Source organism: Daktulosphaira vitifoliae, unplaced genomic scaffold, assembly GCF_025091365.1.
Source record: "Daktulosphaira vitifoliae isolate Bord-2020 unplaced genomic scaffold, ASM2509136v1 Scaffold_2, whole genome shotgun sequence".
Lineage (NCBI taxonomy): Eukaryota > Metazoa > Arthropoda > Insecta > Hemiptera > Phylloxeridae > Daktulosphaira > Daktulosphaira vitifoliae.
In genome coordinates this window covers 31,099,018-31,121,630 of record NW_026099573.1, presented here as the reverse complement: position 1 = coordinate 31,121,630, position 22,613 = coordinate 31,099,018, and the positions used below count along the sequence as shown (strand labels likewise).

The following is a 22,613-nucleotide window of genomic DNA, read 5'->3' as shown; positions in this document are numbered from 1 at the left end:
GTGTAAATTTAAATCCTAAATCATTTTGGCATTATTACCAGTCCTCGAGAACTAATAGATCAAATATACCTAATACACTTTGTCTTGATAAAGTTGTATCTAAAAATATCAATGAAACAACTGAATTATTTGCAAAATTTTTCTTTTCTGTTTATTCAGATTATACAGTTCATTAGTTGAGAGCAATCTTAATTTAAAATTTTTACATATTTCAGAATATGAAATTTATGATATGTTAGATTCATTAAGTGTTTATGCAGGTACTGGCCCTGATGTGATGGAATCCCTTCGTCATTTTTAAAGGCTTGTAAGTCAGTTTTAGTCAAACCACTACATTATTTATTTAATTTATCGCTTTCTAGTAGATATTTTCCGAATATTTGGAAAAGATCTTATATTACTTCTATTTATAAATNAGATATTTTCCGAATATTTGGAAAAGATCTTATATTACTTCTATTTATAAATCTGGTGATATTCGAAACTACAGCCCAATATCAAAATTATCACTCATTCCTAAATTATTTGAAGCCATTATTACTAAAAAGTTGACAAACATTTTAATTAATCATATAAATCCACACCAGCATAGTTTTTTTGTTAAATATTCTGTTTTAACAAATCTATTAACCTATCAAACGTATTTATTAAATTCAAATGATAAAAATTATAAAAATAAGAGCTCTTGGGGTTAATGGTACATTTCTTTCGTGAAATGCGTCATACTTAACAAATCGTTCTCGGGCATCTTTTCATATTTCAGCAGATTTTCACATATTATCAGGCGTCCCACAAGGATCACTTCTTTTCTTAATTTTTAATGATTTGCCACAGTTAATAGATAGCGACGTTAATATATTACTTTTTGCTCAATAAAGTCTTTTTAGATGTCGAAGTAAACATTGATAAGTGCAAAGTAGTTTCATTTACTCGTTCAAAAAACCCAATACTATTCATTTACAATTTAAATAATATTGAATTAAGTAGATCGGATTTATCTTATAAATTTCACCACAACTCACAAATAAATGCTATAAAATTCTAGGCTTTATTAAAAAAAATCCAGTTTGAAAACATTATACTGTTCCTTGTATGTATATATATATATATATATATATAAAGGTCTAATGCCCGTACAATTTTTTTTATAAATAAATTATTTAATCCTATTTTTTTAATCCTTTTTATTTGTTTTCAAATATCTAACATTTGTTTTTGTAATATTTAAAAAAAAACAATTTTATTATAACATTTTAATATTATTTTATTTATTAAAAAAATTACGTATTTTAAGTTAAAACTATGTTAACTATGTAGTTAATACTTTATAAAATTTAACAATTAATATACTTAAATTAATAAAATAAAAATGTTGTTGAAATAAACTATGATAATAAAACATTTTAACTGGAGTTTATTGGATTATTTTTATATAAAAAATGATATATATATGTATATATTTTTTTTTAATTTAGTTTTAGGTTGTGTCTAAAACCATTATACATAGGTTTTAGCTTTAATATCTAATTTTAAAAAATCCTAGAACGAAAAAAATGTTTAACAAATAATTCGATTTTAACGTTTTTGATATTATTTAAATTTCGATAAAATAATACGAAAAAATAATTTTTAAATAAAAAATAAGGTTCAAAATGGTTGTTTATATTATAATTATAATATATATGCAAGAACTTATTGAAATACTTGATCTTAAAAGACCGAAATATCGCTTTTTAAACGTAGCGGCGTGTCACATCACACTGTACCAGTAGTGTTATAATTTATACTGTACCAGTTACGGGTTAATCCTACATGGACGTATTGTTATTTATGATACATACTTGAAATTTTCAATAGCTTTTACGCTTTCACTACACTGAATTTCTAATTCTTCATATATATTATTAAATTTTTTAGATACTTTAAGTAATGCTTTGTAACGTTTATCATAATCCATATTCATTGTGTCAAGAACATTTTTTAATACTGGTGTCTTATGTTTTGTTGTTAGTCTAATATTATGAAAAATAATTATATTGAGTTTTATTTTTGTATGTTTGAAAGTGGTATAAAATGAATTTTTGATATAATGTTATATTATACGATGAAGAAATAATTAAAGGATAATACTTTATATTCAGTAAAAAAACCTTATATAATAAAAATTTATCACTTGTGGCTAATTAATTTTACTTACAAAAACCTTACTTAGTTAAGTGTACTCTTCTGACTACATGATACATGCTGCCTGATATATCTGATATTATTGACATTCGTTGTTTGAAATCCTTACGAATATATTTTGGTGCTTCTTGTACAACATGAATTTTTTTCTGTTCCAAATCAAAAGGTAACCAAGATGAATCTGTGAGAGCTATAATTAAGAATTAATAAGCTTAATATGATATTGATCATCTATTAATCATATTTTCAATAATACTTTCAGCAAATTCAGGACAAATTTTAACTATAAACATTTCTAAAGCTTCACATTCTGTTATTAAATCTATATTTATTTTTTCAAGAAATTTTTGTTTAGCTTTTAGTTGTTGTATTGTACATCCTGAAAAATAAAAATATTAAATACATGAATCAATATTACATAAACAAAACACGGCTTTTTAGATAAAATTCAGATCTTCATTTTGAAATAAATTTATTTTATAGTATTTCTATTTAAAGCATTATAAAACCAATCTGCATATTCTTTATGAATTGTGATATATTGTATGAATTATTTTTGATTGAGAGTGTTATAAGTTTAATAATTGTATAAACATTTAAAAACATGTATATAAAAAACATTTTTTTATTACCATAAAGAAACTCGAATTCTAAACAATAAGGTTTTTTGTTCAAATTACACTTATTATTCTATATTACCATATATTAAAAAACAAATTTTCTACATTTCAAAGTTGTAAGTTCAAGAAACTACTTAAATGAAATTACTTTCTAGTGGTATATCACTATATGGTTCGGGTTCACTTTTAATATTATCAAAAAATAACATAGATATCTTGCTTTTATTCATAATATTTATGATTGATATTTAATTATTATTATTATTTTTTAATTAATTAGTGAGCTTTAATAAGAAATGTTAATGTTATCTGAAATGATTTCTATAGTAATAACTATCACTTTAAAAATTTACCTAAAAATATTTAAATTATAGTAGTTTTTGCTCATCTCGAGTTCTTCTGTTGAATACACTGATCAGCTTCAAAATCTCTAGTTAGTGAACCAATAAAGTAGTTAGTCTAAACTAACTGTGTTTTAAACACAGTTTAGCTTAAAATTAATTGACTAAAGGGTGGCTCCTTGTCAGCCACCAGTACAAATACATTTTTACTAAGTCCACTAAAGGACTGATAAGTCCAACAGCTAGCCAGCATGCACACTAACTGTTAAAGTTGACCAAGCAGTTCAAACTTGACTTTAGTCGAACACACATGCTCAATTTTGAGGCAATATATGGCGTGGACTGGGTGTAGATGGCGTTGTCTGCAATAGTTAAGGGTAATGATAGTGTGGCTTTAGGTGGGAAGAGGCATGGTAAGTAAAGGGTCTTTACTAAGGGGGTTATTTGAAATGGAGGAGGAAGGCTACGAGCTTTAACCACTCCACTCTTTAACCAAAACAAAGTTTAAATGCGGCCCTTTTATAGGCTGGGAAACCCCCTTAAACCCAACTCCAATTTAAAGGTCCTCTGTCGTAAACCCAGTGTAACATCTTCCTACCCCGTTAGTCAGATTCCACAATGGGATTAAATATTATTAACACAGTGCGAATATTTTTTGATCACATCTCTACGATGTAGCTGTTAATAAATAAATATATACAGAGAGGACCAAAAGTTTGTTTACATTTCAAACGATAATTAAAAGAAACTAGGTATGTGAGATAAAAACTGTTTGTTTATTATAAAAGTACATAAATAGGGATTTTATTTTTTAAAAATTACATCATCCATATGTGATCCTTTACTATTTTGACACTGCTGCAATCTGGAGAAAAAATTTTCAATGACGGCCTCACAAATGTTTCGTGAAATGTTATGCAATTTCTCTCGGATATTTTTCTTTAATTCCTCTAGGGACACTGGGTTGTTGTTGAAAACTTTACTTTTAAGGTTTCCCCAAAGAAAGAAGTTCATTGGGGTATAGATCCGGACTACAAGATGACCAGTTAATGGCACCTATTTTGGATATCACTTTTTGTCAAAAAATTTCGCGAACAGCACTTAATGAGTCGTTGGAAGTGTGGCATATTGCCCCATCTTGCTGAAACTACTATCGTTGATTAAAATCATCAAAATCCTTTAGTGTTGGCGAAAACAAATTCTGTAATATGGCAACATACCGCTCTGTATTCACTGTAAAACTATTTCCTCGGCGATCTTCAAAAAAGTATGGATCAATAATGCCTATTGCAGCAAAACTGCCTATATAGTAACCTTGAGTGAATGCAGAGGTTTTTGATGCTTCAATTTAGGATTTATGTACTCCAATACCGCCAATATTGTCTATTCATATGTCCATTTAAAAGAAAGTGTGCCTCGTCTGAGAATAAAAGTTGGTAAAGCTAGTGAACCTCTGTAACATTTCGTTGGCAAATTGCGAATAGCCGCCGCTCTTACACACTCAATGTTTTCGGGATCTCTTGATGTTCTACGTCAGCCGGATCGTGGTTAATTCATTGTTGAATCTGTTTTCTCGAACTTTTATACCCATTTTCTAATTAAATGAATGATTGAGCTTTATTTTTACGCCATATATTGTAATGAATGAAAAATTTTCGTTGCGATATAGTAAAAGAATCGTTTCAATGAACTGAATGCATCTATGTGCGGCTGCACTCAACCGTTTAATAGTTCAATGAAGGCCGCCGAGCGCCTAAGGCGCGTAGTTATTGATCATGCTATGTGCTTTGTAATTCGCGTTAGAGGCAAGAGTGTAATTACCTCCCTATTGTCTACTGTTTATCCATTTAGATTTGGAAAATGAACAACGTCAATAAACGAAACAACAGGATTCGATGAACATGAATAGGTTGATAGAGGAGTTGTTGTTGCTCAAATCAAACTGAAAGATCTAATATAATTATTTTATAATAATTAAATATTAGAAAAATAAACGTCATTATCAGCCAATATAAGATGTAAAAATTACTTACATTATTACACGCGCAGAGTATTTTATTCACCGTCACAATAATATTTTAAAACCGAGGTTGTTTGCGCAGCTATAAACATCGAACGACGACTGAAATGCATTAATAACTATTACATATTAGATAAGGAAAGGTTAGATTATAGACAAAATTAAACAAGATAAACAAAATTATGGTATTCAAAGTACACCAGCACATGTAGTTATCGCGTAATCCAATAGTCCGGACGCACAAGTTGTTATAAATATATATTATATTTTTACAACTAAAAGAAACTAATAGTGGTGGTGTGAAACGTATAAGCAAATATCGTAAATAAATGTTATATTTGACACAGTTATATTTTTGGGCTGCCGTTTACCTATCCTAACGGATATATATAATGATGTTAAATTCTTTATGGATAATAATAAACACTTGGTTTCTCTGTAAAACAAAAGTTATTTATTATATATTATTTACAAGATTACCTGTAAAACAAAAGAAACAGCAATTTATGTTTACTATTACCACTCTTAACACTAACAATTTTAAAAAATGTTTAAGTTTTTTTCTATATCTTTATTTTGTGTTGTTTCTATCAGTTTTTCTAATATCTCTTTTAGATTATTATTATGTGTTTTGTTTGAATTCTCTTCATTTAATTCCTCTAAATATTGATCTTTAAATTGTAAATTTCCATCTTCATGTATGTATGTCGCTTCTAATTCTTCTGTCATCGCAATCCACACTTTTCTTACCTGATTTCTTTTCTTTAATGAATTAACTAGTTTTGTGTAATTGCTTATTTTTCTTAAATTTATACATGATCTCTCATATACCTAAATTCTTCTGGCAATATATATCTTTTTCCATCTTCTGTACAAATTGAAGTTATGGCAGTTTGTTGAATCAATATAATCTTTTTATAATCAACAATGAAGTTTGTTTTATTTAATTTAATTATAACATACAAAGCACAAATTAACTAAAAAAATTGCACATACAAAAAAAATTAAGATAATGTGTCTTAACTTGCATAATCGTACAAAAAAAATTAGATAATAATGATAATAATCAAATGATACAAGTATACAGTTTCAGTAACTTAAAATAATCATATCTCAACACTCCACCTTGATTATTTTATTACAAATATTTACAAAAGGTTTAGCAGTCAAAGGTTTGGTCAAAATGTCTGCTAATTGATCACAGCTTCTGACATGTTTCACTTCAATGGTTTGACCAATATGTTGTTGAATAAATTTTCTCTTTATTTCAATATGCTTTTTACCCTTAATTGATTTTCCTTCATGAACATTCTGTAGCATATGTATCAATGACTTGTTGTCGACAAACAATGTAGTAGACTCCTCTGGATTTACAAAACCTAGTTCATTTCCTATTCTACGAATCCAACAAATGTCATCAATAGACGAAATTGCACCTCGATATTCAGCCTCAGATGTTGACTTGGTTACAAGGCTTTGTTTTTGTGTAAACCAGACAATTGGACCTCCTCTTAAAATGAGTACACCACTGGTTAAAATATGTGTGACAGGTTCACCAGCACAATCAGCATCACTATAAGCAAAAATTTTATCATCCCGATTAAAGGAAATTTCATTCATAATTGTACCCTTTAGATATTGAAATACACGTTTGACTAATTTCCAATGACTTTGCATAGGTTTGTTGCAATAACGACTCAAATAATTTACAGCAATACTTATGTCTGGACGAGATATTGTAGATAAGTACAGCAGACTTCCAACGGCTTCACGATAGGGTATGAATTCTGTAAGAAGTTTATCATTCACCAAATGTTCTTCTTTAGTTTTCATTACATGGGTTTTCCATTCTCAAATTATTTGTCAAACAAAATTATATACGTCATAAATAAATAACAAAATTTAATATAATAAATATTCAATAAATAAAATTATGTAATAATTTCAAACATCGAAATTTTTACAAAAAAATCGTTGTCGCCCAGTAATTAAATATATCATCTACAAGGCAACAAAAAGTTTTCTCTGGACGACATTTCTGTCGCTCAATATATTAGTTAAAATATCCACTGTATAGGTCTGGCAAAATCTATACCGATCCGTATTGGGTTGGGTTATATTTCGCTGATCCATGAACTTATTTTAATAAAGATTTGTTTTCCAAAATTTGGCCATAAAATTCTTCACAAGATAAAATAAACAAAACGAGCGGAATTCGCACTTAAAACAAAATCAATATTCGCGCGGTCGATCGACGGTCTATCCCACTTCTGATATTTGTTAAGAACCACTTTTGATGATTGTTAAAAAAAAATAATAACATTAAAACTAAAAGAACAAAGAACTATATTATTAGAATATTTATTAAATAATATATAAGGCAAACACAGTCGCAGTACTCTCCGCTATACGACTGCTACTAAAGGCGAAGTGCAAACCAGCAACCACAATCACTAACAGTGTGAGACTTTATGAGGGTAATAGTAATAATATTAATACCTAGTGTGAATGATCTAATAAACAGTTCGGAGTTAAATAGGAAAAAGGATAAATGATTATAATAGTTAGCAAAAACAAATATACATTTGTGTATAAGTCTGATAACGGTATAAAAATGTTTATAAAAACAATAATTTTATATAGTATATATATAATTTTTTATATACTTATTACTATAGTACGTATAATATACACACAAATATATATTATATATTAGTATATACAATATCAACCCCTCCACTGTATACTATAAAGTAATTACATTATGCAAAAGATAAACTCTAAAGGTTTGAAGACTTTATTGTTATATTTACTTTAGATAATATTGGGTATGATGGACACGTGTACTTAAGATGACCTATGTTAATGAAGGGCAAGTTGACATAGATCATTATTTACATAACATATGTCAAGTTAATATAGGTTAAGATTTGCGCAATATAGTTCAAGTTGAGCTAGATCAAGGCGTGTCTCGCACATGATCCCTATCCCTTCCCCGAACCTACTATGGCGGGGTAAAGTCAAGCCGGGGGCTTGGTCACCATATTAAACTTGTCTACTCGCAGGTTAAGCAATTTAACAATGGTAGGAACAATAATATATAAAAGAAAACAAAAGGGCATTAAAGGATTTTAACTAGGAATTTTTTGTTTTCGTTGTTAATGATACAACGCGTGACATTCTGTAATTTGTACAAAATTGATTTTATATTGTGTCATATATTTATACTATAATTAATATTTCTTTTCTACATTTTGTCAATAAAATAAAACTGAAATTTACACTTGGGTTAAATACTTTATATTCGTTGTGTTTCTGGCTGGAGGGTGTGGGGAAACCAATCATCCCTTTTTTTACTTTACTTGGCAAAAATAAAATTATTTACTTAAATAATTTATTAGAACTTTCCATGTATACTAATTTAAGTATTATCTTAGAAAACGATAAAATCAGAATTAAAATATATTTTATATCATTTAATGGATTTTGAATGTTTTATTTGTTTTTTCATAATTTTATTTTTCAACATTATAGTTAATTAGTAAATATACAATAGTTCATTTATAGAACAGCATAATCATTATAAAAAAATCACGTAGTATTATTATTCATAAGATGAATTACATGAATTATGTGGATATTTTTTTGAACATCTTAGACAGCTACAGTAACGCATAACCACGTATAAAGAACCAATTAAATATGCTGAAATTTTCATTAAAACAGAAATATGTAAATATTTTTACTATTGCTTTTAAATATTAATTTTTTTACTTCCAACAAGAATAGAACACACGAAAGTCATCATCCATTTTGTCGCTAAATTTGATCCAATAGAAGATGCGACTCGTTCATCCATGAAATCTTTTGATGTATCTCTATTATCCCGAAATTTAAAAAAAAGTTCATCAATTGGAGGATGAGAATTGTGATAGTAATAATCGTAGTCACTCCCGTATATATCATTGTTGTACTTATTGTATGTTAACCACATGCTTTCCGGTCCACGAAATTTGACAACTAACATACTATGATATGGTTAAACATTTGACAACGAATATAATTATAGTTCAGTCGTTTAAAGATTTTTTGTGGAATTAAATCATAAAGTTTTGAAACATTGCAAAAAGTTTGGATATAGGCTCTTGATTAACCTAAAAAAAAGTCGTCATCCGAAGGATGGCTACTATCCGAAGTGTCCACCATCTTAGATTTTATGTGTGATTTTTCACGTTTATTAAATTATCTATGAAAATACTAAATTTATCTCAAAAGTACTACTATACAAAAATATAGCTGATAAAATTTTAAACAAATATGGTTCTTAAATGTTTTTTGTAGATTGAATAGATTAAGAGCAAAATTTAACCATGTGTTATAATATCATACGTGCCGCACTATAATACTGTATATAGGCTGTACGAAGGCACTTGTGTCCACGAGAAAACACAATATTTACGTTATATATATATATATATATATATACTAATATAATACAGATAAACATTTTAATTGATATACGCTATATTACAAATAATTTAATTATTATAATCATATATGTAAACTGCACATTATTTGGTAAAATATAAATATTATTTTATAACATGTGGCTGTTTGGTTGACACAACCTTTGTATCTTTTCATTTTTTACGTTTGAATGATGGACCATGTATTGTTTCGTCTTTATCCTCAATTGAGTTATCATCGGACTCATCTAAAAAAATTTACTGTTCACAATTTAAGTATGGAAGGCCAGAACATATTATGCACGCAGCAGAACACTTTAAACCTTGTTTTCTGCAGCCGCATGCTGCTTTACAAATTTTTATACACACACATGTAATTTTTTCTATTATACATTTTGGCGCTGGTTCATTTCATGAAAATATTGGTTCCAGTCCTGGTTGTTTGTCATCCCTAATCTTCTCCATTTTTTTCTTCTCCTTGCCACATTTGAACCTGGTGATATGTTCGATATACAGGGTTCATCCCAAAAGTAATGAGCCTTTGTTCAGAATCACACTTTTATTGCTTATAACGCTACAAGCCATCAAAATTCTTCGAAATACTCTCCTCTCGCGTCAATACACCGCTGGAGGCGGTTTTTCCATGCCTCGAACGCTCCCCGGTAGGCGTCTTCCGTAACTTCTGTCAGGACCTTCGTCACGGCTGCTTGGATGTCTTCGATGGACTGCCAGTGATATCCTTTCAGGGCTGTTTTCATTTTTGGAAATAAAAAGAAGTCCGGGGGAGACAGATCGGGACTGTAGGGAGGCTGAGGAACCACGGTGATGTGCTTTTGGGCCAGGAATTCGTTCACGATGAACGCGGTGTGAGAGGGCGCATTGTCGTGATGGAGCCTCCAGTCTTCCCGAATCGGCCACTTCCTCTCCCTCCGCAGGCGGTGGATCCTAAGCCTCAATCTCTTCAACACAGCCTTGTAGAACACTGCATTCACAGTCTGTCCTGGTGGGACAAACTCGTGGTGCACAATGCCCTGCACCCCAAAGAAGATAATGAGCATGGTCTTTGTTTTCGACTTGCTCATGCGCGCCTTTTTGGGGCGTGGTGACGAGGACGTGTGCCACTCAGAACTTTGTCGCTTCGATTCTGGGTCATACTCAAAACACCACGTTTCGTCACCAGTGATCACGTGGTCCATGAAGTTCGGATCGTCTTCACACAAGTCAAGGAATTCTTGGGATCGGAGCACTCGAATCGCTTTTTGTTCGTCAGTTAATTTTCGTGGCACAAGCTTAGCGCACACCTTGCGCATGGCCAATTCCTCAGTCACTATGCGATGTACTGTTGATTTTGGTAAGTTTAAGGCTTCTGACACTTGGTATACACTGAGCCGACGGTCGGTGTTCAAGCAATCGCGCACACGTTCCACATTGGCGTCTGTCCGCGAAGTTGACGGGCGGCCTGACCTTGGTTCGTCAGCGACGTCCTCTCTGCCCTCCTTGAACGCCTTGTGCCACTTCTTAGTTTGAGAACTGGACAGACAATTATCCGGGAAAGCCGTCTGAAGCATTGAGATTGTCTCAGTAGCGGTTTTCCCCAGCCGAAAATAAAACTTAATTGCGTAACGTTGTTCATCGTTTTTTCCATGACGACGCTTAGAAACTTCCTTCGGGGGAACTCACGTCCTGTCGCTTTCAGAGGTCAGAGTGAAATGAAGCCGGTCTGCAGTAGTTCGTTAGGGTTCCCCCCACTCTTCCTGACCGGTCGTAGCGCGCTGGATTGTTTAGTCGCGTCAGAAAAAGATGAGGCTCATTACTTTTGGGATGAACCCTGTATATGTTGATTTAAAGCTTCTTTTAACGGGGTAATTTTGCCAATTTGAATTTATTTCTATCCGTTTTTCGTGTGAATTCATTATTCATTATAATGAATAACATCGATATTCATTTATATTTGTTTGACTTTGTGATGCGCCATATAATTTTAATGTGTATTTTTCCCCGGCTTAAAAAATGTTTTCAGGTGTGGAGTTCGGGCAGTTAAATACATTTAGTATTTTTTGAAGTTCTGTATATTGGCTGAGAAGTTTGAAATGTTTTAATTTTCCAATATCATAGAAGCATGAAACAGTATCACATCCAATGATACCTTGTAAAAATAAAATAGACATTTTTATACCGTTAATCTTTTGAATATCTTGAATAGAGTATATATTTGTTTTAATTTCCTTCATTTCCTGATTTTAAAAATGCGATATAAAAATACGAAAAGTACGTGCAAGAGCTATTAATAAAAACAGTAAATCGATGTATTGACCAACTACAACAACAGACTGATTTTGTGCCATCTTTAAAGCTTCATTTATAATCAGGGTCGGCTTGGTAATTCGATTTTAAGCATACTGATGAATCTGAATCATTAGTTAAATACATTATTACATTTACATGAAATATATACCCATATGGCCTTATCGTTCAAGCCAAACATACTAAGTATAAAGTTGTAATTGTCCCAACCTACCACATGCAAATGTGATCCGTTAGCTGTAGTTAATGTAACATTATTTAGTGGATAAATAATATGATTACTGAGTAAAAAATTCTTATCTATAATGCTTGTACTCGCTCCTGTATTAACGACGAAAATAATATCTTTTTTATTTATATTGCCCATTATTAGTGGAGAATCGTTAGTTTTAATTGTATTCAAGAATTGATCGTTTAATTCATAACTAGCTATCCTATCATTAATATTGACTTTTTCATTAATTAAAAGTGTGTCAATTTTATTCACTTTTAATTTATAAGAATTGTGCGTGCTGTTAAATACTAATGGTGGTTGAAGAGAAAAATTGTAAGAAATAGAAGGTGGAACGTAATGTTGAATGGCTAACTGATGGGGTGGATTCTCTAAATTAGGATTATTTTGAAGATAATGTGATGATTTTCGTCTACAACCGTAGTTAACGCGCTGATTATTATGAGAAAAGTGCCTAATCATGTTGTTAAACCTATAAAAATGTCCACTATAATTTTTATTATTATAGTTCTTATTTACATTATTTCTAAAATTGTTATTTAATTTGTTCTTTCTATATTTATGAGTTCTATAATTCATTACTCTACGCTGATTATGGTTTGGATATGTCATTAAACTTTGATTACCTACATAACTTATGCTTCCATAATCATTAAATTTAGCATTATGTTTTTTTAAAAGAGAATCTAATTACATTTTCAAAATGCCTGCATCGCTATCGTCGTTTATCATATTTTTATTTCTTTCAATTCTTAAAATATTACAGAATATTATGTTGTTAGATATTAAATGTGTTGTTGATCAAAAAATATCATCGCATTATTTTCAATAAACGTACATTAAACGCCAAAATACCGAGTTAGTTGCCAAAATTTCAAAAATTGCCGACTGAAATGAACTGAATATTATCGGTGGGGGGGTGTTACCCCCCCCCACAACCCCCCCCTAATTCCGGCCCTGATCATCCCATTCATTTGCTTTTGCTACGCGATCGAAATACTTAAGATATTTATCTATATCTGTTTCCACATCTCCCGAATATGATAACGGTTCGATAAAATTTTGCATATTTTTATAAATTATACTTATAAAAAAAAAAAAAAACCAAAATGGTAGAAATTATTATTACGCCCAAACAGCAATTGACATTCAAGAATAAATTATAATATTAATAATAAAAAATTTCTCTTAAATAATCTAACTGTAACCCCCGTGTATACTTTAGGGGAATCGACTTCGTATATGAGTGCCTTAAAAAAAAATAGAAAGTATATCTCAGAACTCGATTAAAATACAAAGACCGGTGCCTCCACCATATGTTAGGGGCCTGTTTAATAGTTGATGATCTTGGTCAAAACCAAAAATCGGAAGCTACCCGACGTTTGCCCAAATATCGTCCCTATTTCCTTAAATGAGTTTTAATTGCCTGAAGGAGACTCAGGCAATCGTGTACCTCAGTTACAGGGGATAGATTATTAAATAAAATTAGACTATTGTTTTATGTCAATGATTGTTTGGGTGAACGTTCAAGTTGGTCATACTGATAGTGTCTCAGCTGGTGATAACACTCCACTCATCGGCCGTTATGGTTTTGTAATTTTTGCTCTATCGCTATCCGTCGCCTTAATACCATTGTTTTTTTAACGTTGTTTTCTCCTCTCGCTCTCGTTGTTAAACTATTGCTTTTCTCATAAGCTAAAACCTTATATCTTTTTTTGTTTTACTACTAAAATTGTTCGTCTGTTGTTAATTCGTAAGCACGATTGTTAGCCTATTTGAACCGGCAACGTAATACAAAACCAAATTTGTATAATATTAATTGGTAATAAGTTCAATAGTTTATTAACTTCGATGCGAAGCGGAGAAGGTATTAATTTTACTATGATGTGTTTTTTTTTTTATGTCTGTTGCCACTTTTTCTCAACTCTCACTGGACCGATTTCTTTCAAAAATACGTCAAAAGATGACAAATCGTATCTAGTTGGAGACATTACCCTTAAAAATTGAAAAAATTTCCCTCGTTCCCCGCAAATGGGGGAAATATCCAAAAAAATTACAAATTTAAAAAACGCAAATTTTCGAAATTTTTTCACTTTTTTTTCTTAAAACTTCCATAACTTTTTCAAAAATAAACAAATCAACATAATTTTTTTTTATACTAAAACCTTGGATATTTCCCTTTCATTTGATATCATTTTTTTGAAAATCTATCACTTAACCTGCTCATTAGGGGGGATTTAAAATAGCAACTTTTTTACAAAAATTAACTTTTTCAACTTAATTTTTGAAAATGTTCCGGAAATACTGCGTCCTTTAAACATATATCAAATTAAAGCTTATTTTATGTACTATAAAATGAAAAAAAAAAAATTTGTCCTGACGACCTATCTTCTATGCGCAAATGGCTACCATATTCAAAAATATGCTATTTTAACAAATTTTTTTTTTTAATTAAAAACTATCTACAGATTTGCATCGAAGCGTTTTTTATGATAGTGATTTTAATCACTGTCAGATATTATCTATACTGGACCCAACTATGCCACGACCCCACTGTGCCGCCACCCCACTGTGCTGGGTTTTATTTATTATTTGTTATTTATATACCTTGTGGTTCGCACATTAGCTTACATTGACCATAGTGCTCAGTGTTATTTGCATTAAAACTTTGGATATATTAACTCTATGCGTGTTTGTAATAATAAAATCATTTTAATTAAAACATTCTCAGGAAACTGTTAATGTGCGAACCACTTGTTTCAGTTGTCCAGTTAGATAAAATCTACAATTTATCTAAGGTAACATTGCAGTTAAATTTTTTTAAGTAATTTAATATTTACTTATAATAGTGTTTTGGCATATATTTGCTCATTGTTGTCACAAATGATTGTACAATCATTCATGTTGTTGTACACAGAAAATCCAGTCCATAAGTCCAATTAATTCTAAACTAATTAAATCGTTGAGCTGCTCACTCAATATTGTATCTTAACTGCCTGTCTATTGTTCAATGAAATTATATGCTTGTTCAGTTATTATTACACTTTATTTTAATCGACCACTGGTCATTGTAAGATTAAGATCAATTCTGTTCTCTTGTTTATTGAACTCTTGTTTTTGTTCTTAAAGTTCTTGTCCAGTTGTTGTTATTGACTCATAATTAGTTAAAAATTCTTTCATCTATTTTGTTTCAATTACCTTTCTTGAACAATTGTACTTCATGTCTCTTGTTTAATTTTTATTAACGTTAATTACATTAGTACATTCTTTGCCCAAACTCTACAAGCTACTTTATTTAATTTGTTATTATAATTGTACAATATAATTCAATCTGAATTTATACTAACTAGTACTTTTTTTTTGTTTATTGTAATTAATTGACTTTGTTCATTGAATCATTTGTTTTTCATTGAACATCCATCCTCTCTATACCTCTATATCACATATACAGTCCACTATCACAATCCATGTATAATAAAGTAACTAACAGAACAAAGGTTACAGGTAAGGTAGTTAATGCACTGGTGTTAGTCAGCCTGCACACTGTACAAAATTTATTTACTTTTTAATTGCATGGTACTTTGACTTAATGATTTTATTGTAGCTTATTTGTTCCTAATCCTCCCTCTCCCTTCACTTTTTGCTCCTTCCTCTACAAACAAATCGGATAATTATAATTAAAAAATCAACTGACCGAACGGCTTTCCTCTTATCGTTAATATTTAAGTCATGTTCCTTACAACGACAAAGTAAAGTTATATTTCAGATGTTCAGTAAATATAAGTTATATGTAATGTACAATACGTCTGACTTGAATTCTAGTACAGTTGTTTAGTAGGTATATCCAAGTGAGACGGAGTTGGTTGGCTATGATGACAATTGGCGATAGACGAGTCGTTGAATAACACAAGTTAAGTTATAAATAATTTAAATAAGACGAAAGTAATAATTGAGAGGTGACGACTTGGGCCACGCAATGGATTGTGGAGTCGCCACCCTCATGGCTCTCTTGCAAAAGGAAATCGGGTCGCCAACCACTTAGGCGAGGGTCTTAATCATAAAAAGAACAACACCCGGCTCTTTACACATTATACGGATTTGACCGTACGGCAAATTAAAAATTAATATTAATAATCAAACTAAATATGCTCAATTAAATCAGTTTTCGTTAGTCCTAACGTTAGTATACTTTAGCTTTAAGAACACTCAAGTCGTGAATTGTTATAATGAACCGTAAACAAATGATTGCAATATGGTTATACAATCGTCGCCGCAAAAGGCAACAGAAAAATCGTATTCTCTGGGTACATCCTATCAATGCTAGGAGAGATGAAGTGGGCTTATTTAATACATTATTTAATGATCTACGAAATGATGAAAATAAGTTTTTTAATTATTTCCGTATGTCAATTGCCTCTTTTGATGTATTACATTGTTATGAATACTTAACTTAGTTTTAATATTGTCCCACAATTGTAATAACAGATAATCATAAATTGAATTGTAATTGAGGTCGGCCTAAAACAATGTGTCTATAAAGTATTTTTCGGTGTTGCAAAACCGGGAAGTGGGCCGACTGCGACGATTGTAATGCAGAGCATCGTCAGTCATTTGACAATTATTGTATGAATACTATCACTTTTATTTTTAATAAACTAATTAATTATTCGGCAATACTATTTTATTTTATTCTATTTGTTACTCTCGTAACAACATGGAAAACTCCAACATACGCTTCAGCGAAAAAACACGCAGTTTAGAAACTGTATACAACCAGTTGAGGTGTTATCGATTACATTGAGGTAAGTAATAATATTAGTGTTATTTTAGTTTATTGATTATACTTAATATAAATTACGATAGAAAGAAAAATTACAAATTAAAAAAACTCGTACCTTTATTATTATATTAAACATTACAGTGTAAGCATTTTAAAAAAACTTGAAAAAAATCTTACTATGTGTTTTTACATGTTAATTTTATAATATTTTTACGTATCATATTATATTTGCTTTAAAAATATGTATAATTAGTTTGTTAAAAATAGTTAGATACTTGAACTAAAGTCGATGCTGTCAGAAATTGAGGATGCTATTGAACTTAGAGACGGGCTATCCTGTTCAAGTTCTGGATGGGTCACATCATGGAGGGTAGTCACTGAAGGTGGTTGCTTACTACATGATGGTATTTGTTGTGGTATGAGTACTTGTTGATTTCCAGATGTATATGGCTGAGATAAGCAAACATTGGACTGGGTAGGAGTGTTGTACAATTGTTTAGGATGATATTGAGTAGAATTTGATGTATTTACATAAAGTGGTTGAGACTGAGGTAAAAATTGTTCATAAGGTGCCAAATTGGATTGTGGAAAAAAATGTTGTTCTTTCTTGCTTTCATTGATATTTTCAATAACCTTTAAAACTCCCATTTGAAATTTTAAGTAGTCTTGATCATTAAAATTTTGTAAATGAGGCATGAGACTTTGTAAAAAGGCCATTTTATTGCAGGGTGGTTGCGGTTCTTCTAATAATTTTAAAATTCTCAAATCAATATCATTCTGGTTTTTATTTTTCCTATTTTTTTGTGAATTTCTCGGTTTTTCTATTAATGACTTAGAAACATCCGAAATATCATCAGAAGCTTGTTGTTCTTGCTCTATACCATCTTCTTCTTCATCTGCTTTATCATTTCTCGGTTCTAAGCTGTTTGAAGTCGGCCTTTTAACATAAAGCTTATGTAAAAACTTCAATTGATCAAAGTACACATATTTTTTAATTTTTTTTGCTCCTGAACCACTTTTCTTACTTTTTTATAGTATTTTGAAAACGAGTCACGAAGATTGGTCCATTTTTTTATAACTTCTTGACCTAAAAAAAAAACATTGTAAAAATTAGACAGGTTTAATATTTATAAACTAGTATTGTACTATGTTTATCTCCTGATAAAAATATAAAATACTTTTTTTTATAGGTATCTTGCAAGTGGTTGTACATTTACTGATTTACATTTCAATTATAGAGTCGGAATTTCAACGGCAAGTAAAATTGTAGAAGAAGTATGTATGGCTATTTGGTGCATAATGAGCGAGGATTTTATTCCAACACCAACGACAGAGATGTGGGAGTCAATTGCTTCTGGATTTGAAAATAGAGCTAATTTTCCGAATTGCATCGGAGCTGTCGATGGAAAACATATCCGTCTTACTTGTCCATTGAACAGTGGGTCAATGTATTTTAACTATAAGGGGTATAATTCTATAGTTTTAATGGCAATAGCAGATTCCAAATATCGATTTGTGTATGTTGATGTTGGAAGTTACGGTAAAGACTGTGATTCATCAATATTTAAGAGGTCCAGTCTGTGGAAGTCAATAGAAAATAATGAGCAACAATTACCCAAGGAAAAATTTTTGCCAGGTATAGACAGTTCAAAAATACCTTACTTCTTCATCGGAGACGAAGCTTTTGGAATACATAAACATTTATTAAGGCCATTTGGTGGAACACATCTAACAGTCGATAAAAGAATATTTAACTATCGACTGTCTAGAGCCAGAAGATATATTGAGTGTTCTTTTGGCATTCTCACAAATAAGTGGCGGATATTTCATAGGCCGATTAATGTACAACCAGACTTTGCTGTCAATATTGTGAATGCTTGTATTGTATTACATAATTTTGTACTTGAGAGAGATGGATATAACGACTTGGACACAATGTCAATAACAGGGTTGTCAGATATTACTCCAGAATTGAACATAAGAGGAGGCCTTACACCAAATAACGTAAGAAGTGCATTATGTAAATATTTTGTTTCTGACGTTGGAAGTTTACCATGGCAAATGTCAAAAATATAAGTTATAAATACCAGCGAATATTATTGATAAATCAATTAATTTTATAAAAGTATCAAGTTAAAAAAAGGTTTTGAAGGTTTCAATGTGTCAGGTTGATTAAATTTTAAAATTTATTAATTTTCTTTTTATAATAATTTCTCGTTTAATAAAATCAATAGAGTATGCAAAAATAAAAATTATATGTAAAAATAAATTTGAATTTAATCTTAAAATAATCTTAAAATTATACACATTATTACTATTAAATTAATAATGTTCCTATTAATTATGTATTACAATTATCAAATACCTATGTTCTATAAAAGTAATATAAATAAAAATCTTGCCTGGAATATTGTAGTTTTTAAATGTATTATTATTTTTTAATTTTTTATTTAATTTATATTTTATAAATAAAATCAATGGAGCCGATCACCTACATTATCTACGACAAATGTCATAGTAGAAAAAATAGGTGGGTGGGTGAGTGGTTGGATTTCGAGGAATATTAATTAATAATTAGTGAAATTTATAATTAGTACTAGTCGTTTTAATTTGATATAAATAACATAATAAAATACTATATGTAAATGGGAATGTAGGTATAGATTACTCTGTATTATTGTCGCTTCGAATTGTATTAATGTAGCTTATCAGCTATCACAAGATATGTCAGTGGCTTCAGATAAATATTATGTAACGGAAAAACAATTATATTTATAAACATTAGGTTCCTATAGGTTATAACCTTACTTACTGGTGCACTTTTCTGAAATTTATGTTATTTAAATAATATTATTTGTCATAGTATTTTTTTTTACACGTCGGCGCCACTGAATAAAATACCTATAGGTATTTAATACTATATTTTTTTAAATAATACTTCATTATTGTAATATTAATTAAAATTTACTTACCGAACAAATTTTTTTCTTTGTCGTCAAGAGCATCAAATTTTGGGTTTAATTCAATTAATATTTCCCGCCAAGCATTTTTTGTAGCATTCCTATCTTTATAGGAATCTAAAAATTTATCCCACAGCACCGGTCTACCTTGGACGAGGGTAATTAAAAATTCCACATCAATTTCTGCCATTATTTAAAAAATTTATAATTATTTTAATGCGCAGGATAGCAGTCGCATGCAAGTTCTACAGTACGAATAAAATCGTATAATGTGAAAACACGCGTTTGGTCACGTAGGCCACTAAGCTTATCGCGTCGTCCGGCTGCCGGATACCGTAGTGGCGGTAAACGGTTGCTACACGGCACGGCGCCGACATTTTGCCGTGGCCGTGTAATGTGAAAGATTATATACTCTTCTTCACTCCACTAAAATAATATCGCCGTACGGTTTTTTGCCGTACGGTCAAAAACGTATAATGTGTAAAGAGCCTAAGTGGATTTAAGAAAAAAAATAATAAGAAAACTAATAATATGCACTTTGATGAAACAAACAAAGTGGATTAAAAAATTATATATATATATATATACTAAAATATAAAGTGTTGTAGACTATAATAGACTATAATACGCTGATACCTTGTAAATATAACAATATGTTTGTTTGATGTCACCAGAGGTCGAAGACCGTTACCTTAAAACTAGAGAGAATTATTTAAAGGAAAAAAAAAATAAGATACACGTCAATATTGAAGATATTCACGCAATAAAAAGATTTTTGTTGATTAAGAAAATTAAGGGGATTTTATTAAATTATTACAATTAAGTTAATAGTGGACAAAACCCGAAGGCAAAAACCACTCTGCAAATAAAGGGACAAAAGAGAAAAAAAAACAATTATTAAGACAAAAAAAAAATTTTAACCTACAACTTTTAAATATTACACATGAAGTGTCTTCCGCATCGGAACAAGTCCGTGTACTCCGGACGCGGCGGATAATTTCTGTAATCTGGCCGGCCGGACCGAACTTGGGCACTGCGGGAATAATATATATATATATGTATTAAATATACATGACACACCACTGACCAATAACCTTATAAACAGCAATGCTAAAATTATATACAGCTCATAACAAAATAAATTTACAACAGAAAAAGGCTCAATACATTATACTAAATAAAAATAAAAAAAAACAATAAGACGATACCCAGTCCCGGATGGGACTCATCCTAAGATGGGGATCTCGGCCCCGGAAATGGCCGACGCCTGGTTAAATCAATACATGATTTTTACACAACGAACACGAAAAAAAACTATTATTGGCTGCACGCACACAGCAAAATATACCACGAGGTTGGTTCAAAGGGAAGAGACCACGAAAAATTCCTACACACCGGGCGAGACACAACGACGGCGACGATTACGTTTGGGAGAGGGTATCGGCTTAACAATTTACAAAATATAAAACTGATAAAAATATGAATAATATTAAAATTATACAGGTATTGACAGTGGTGGCCAGTGTATGTGTCATATAGGGAACGATTATTAAACTGATAAAGAATATTGTGTGTATAGCGTTCACCTTGACAGCAACAGTACAGTTTTCTGATTACACGGCCGGATATAACGTACGCGCGCCCATTAGCAAAGCAAAACAGTAAATCTATCTACATCATAAAATTTATATTTTGTCACGTTACATAATATTGAAAATTATGTCTATAACGGGCACTCAAACACAACTGCCCTTTGTTAGTTCGACGTCAGTAGCTCCGGGCTACAGACGAGTAGAATTGTCACATCAGCATCTCCCTCTATGCTAATTAATGTATTACGAATTAAATAAATAGCAATATAACGTGTTTAATATAAGTGGTAAGAACATAGTAATAAATGTTCTTACACAATGTACAAAGCATTATTTTCAGTTAAGCTTACTTCAACTAAAAATGAGAGTGTTTTCAATTTCAGGAAATGTAGTGAATAAGATAAGGAACCGGCTGTCTGATAAAGCTATAAATGCTCTAGTTTTTCCAAAGGCATATTTTATTAGGCAGAGGAAGCTGACCAAATTGTTACTCACCTTTATGTTCAGCTTTGGATGTTTCATTTATTTCTCAATTTTTTTTCTAATAAACATGCCAAAAATGGTGCTGTGAATTTTAAGTCAGTGTCAGACAAAATATTTTAATTTTTTTTTGTTTTCTTTAATAAACTTTTTTTGTTGTAAACTTTCAATAAAAGTTTTATAATTATTTTGATATTTTTATATATGCAGAAAACCGCTGAATTGGTTAATTAATCACATCATTGGAACTGAAAAAACATGCAAGAATGTACGTTAATGTAAATTTCTCGACAACCCGAGAAATTGATAAGCTCGAGAACTCATGAACCCTAGTTTAAAACTAATTGAAATGTGAATATGCAATAAGTAAAGCAATCATCAACTTTTATATCAAAATCTGTGGTAGTTGATAATTTTTCAGCAGATGAACTAGTAAATGATGTACTGTTTTCGGCAGAATGTTGATTCCCATGGTAAACATGCGATGTTTTCGTAATTTTTTTCTTGTGGGCTTTGCATTTTTACTACCATTTCTATATGATTTTCCCATTTTATCGATACAAAACTACTTTCGTAAAGGCGAATGAATACTAAACACTCGTGTCACAAATAAAAATAATCTGAGTATAAAAGG

At 30.5% G+C, this 22,613-nt stretch overlaps 4 protein-coding genes across 4 annotated transcripts; 1 reads left to right on the top strand and 3 right to left on the bottom strand.

Moving 5' to 3' along the window:
* Window positions 1-1,828: 1,828 nt before the first annotated feature.
* Window positions 1,829-3,034, bottom strand: LOC126898132 (uncharacterized). Its single transcript, XM_050672081.1, has 4 exons — window positions 2,953-3,034; window positions 2,441-2,563; window positions 2,209-2,374; window positions 1,829-2,012 (listed from the first exon to the last, which is right to left on the bottom strand). The coding sequence occupies exons 1-4, from the start codon at window positions 3,032-3,034 to the stop codon at window positions 1,829-1,831; spliced, it is 555 nt and encodes a 184-aa protein (XP_050528038.1).
* A 3,244-nt stretch (window positions 3,035-6,278) lies between these two features.
* LOC126898131 (uncharacterized) lies at window positions 6,279-6,998 on the bottom strand. The gene has a single exon (XM_050672079.1). The coding sequence runs from the start codon at window positions 6,996-6,998 to the stop codon at window positions 6,279-6,281; it is 720 nt and encodes a 239-aa protein (XP_050528036.1).
* Window positions 6,999-16,305: 9,307 nt separating this feature from the next.
* LOC126898130 (uncharacterized) lies at window positions 16,306-19,032 on the top strand. The gene is made up of 2 exons (XM_050672078.1): window positions 16,306-16,601; window positions 18,131-19,032. The coding sequence occupies exons 1-2, from the start codon at window positions 16,394-16,396 to the stop codon at window positions 19,021-19,023; spliced, it is 1,101 nt and encodes a 366-aa protein (XP_050528035.1). The 5' UTR covers window positions 16,306-16,393; the 3' UTR covers window positions 19,024-19,032.
* On the bottom strand, window positions 16,600-22,175 carry LOC126897655 (uncharacterized). The gene is made up of 2 exons (XM_050671423.1): window positions 21,995-22,175; window positions 16,600-18,034 (listed from the first exon to the last, which is right to left on the bottom strand). Exon 2 carries the CDS (start codon window positions 17,662-17,664, stop codon window positions 17,215-17,217), a length of 450 nt encoding a protein of 149 aa, XP_050527380.1. The 5' UTR covers window positions 17,665-18,034; window positions 21,995-22,175; the 3' UTR covers window positions 16,600-17,214.
* Between the last annotated feature and the right edge of the window lie 438 nt (window positions 22,176-22,613).

Bases quoted from the DNA above. Each gene is read 5' to 3' on its own strand.
- LOC126898132 (XM_050672081.1), bottom strand. From the start codon at position 3,034: ATGAATAAAAGCAAGATATCTATGTTATTTTTTGATAATATTAAAAGT. The intron at 2,564-2,952 runs GTAATTTCATTT...TTTATTTTTCAG, and splicing joins TAGTGATATACCACTAGAAA to GATGTACAATACAACAACTA. The intron at 2,013-2,208 runs GTAAGGTTTTTG...TCATAATATTAG, and splicing joins AGAAGAGTACACTTAACTAA to ACTAACAACAAAACATAAGA.
- LOC126898131 (XM_050672079.1), bottom strand. From the start codon at position 6,998: ATGAAAACTAAAGAAGAACATTTGGTGAATGATAAACTTCTTACAGAA.
- LOC126898130 (XM_050672078.1), top strand. From the start codon at position 16,394: ATGAACCGTAAACAAATGATTGCAATATGGTTATACAATCGTCGCCGC. The intron at 16,602-18,130 runs GTTATGAATACT...AAAATACTTTTT, and splicing joins CTCTTTTGATGTATTACATT to TTTATAGGTATCTTGCAAGT.
- LOC126897655 (XM_050671423.1), bottom strand. From the start codon at position 17,664: ATGGCCTTTTTACAAAGTCTCATGCCTCATTTACAAAATTTTAATGAT.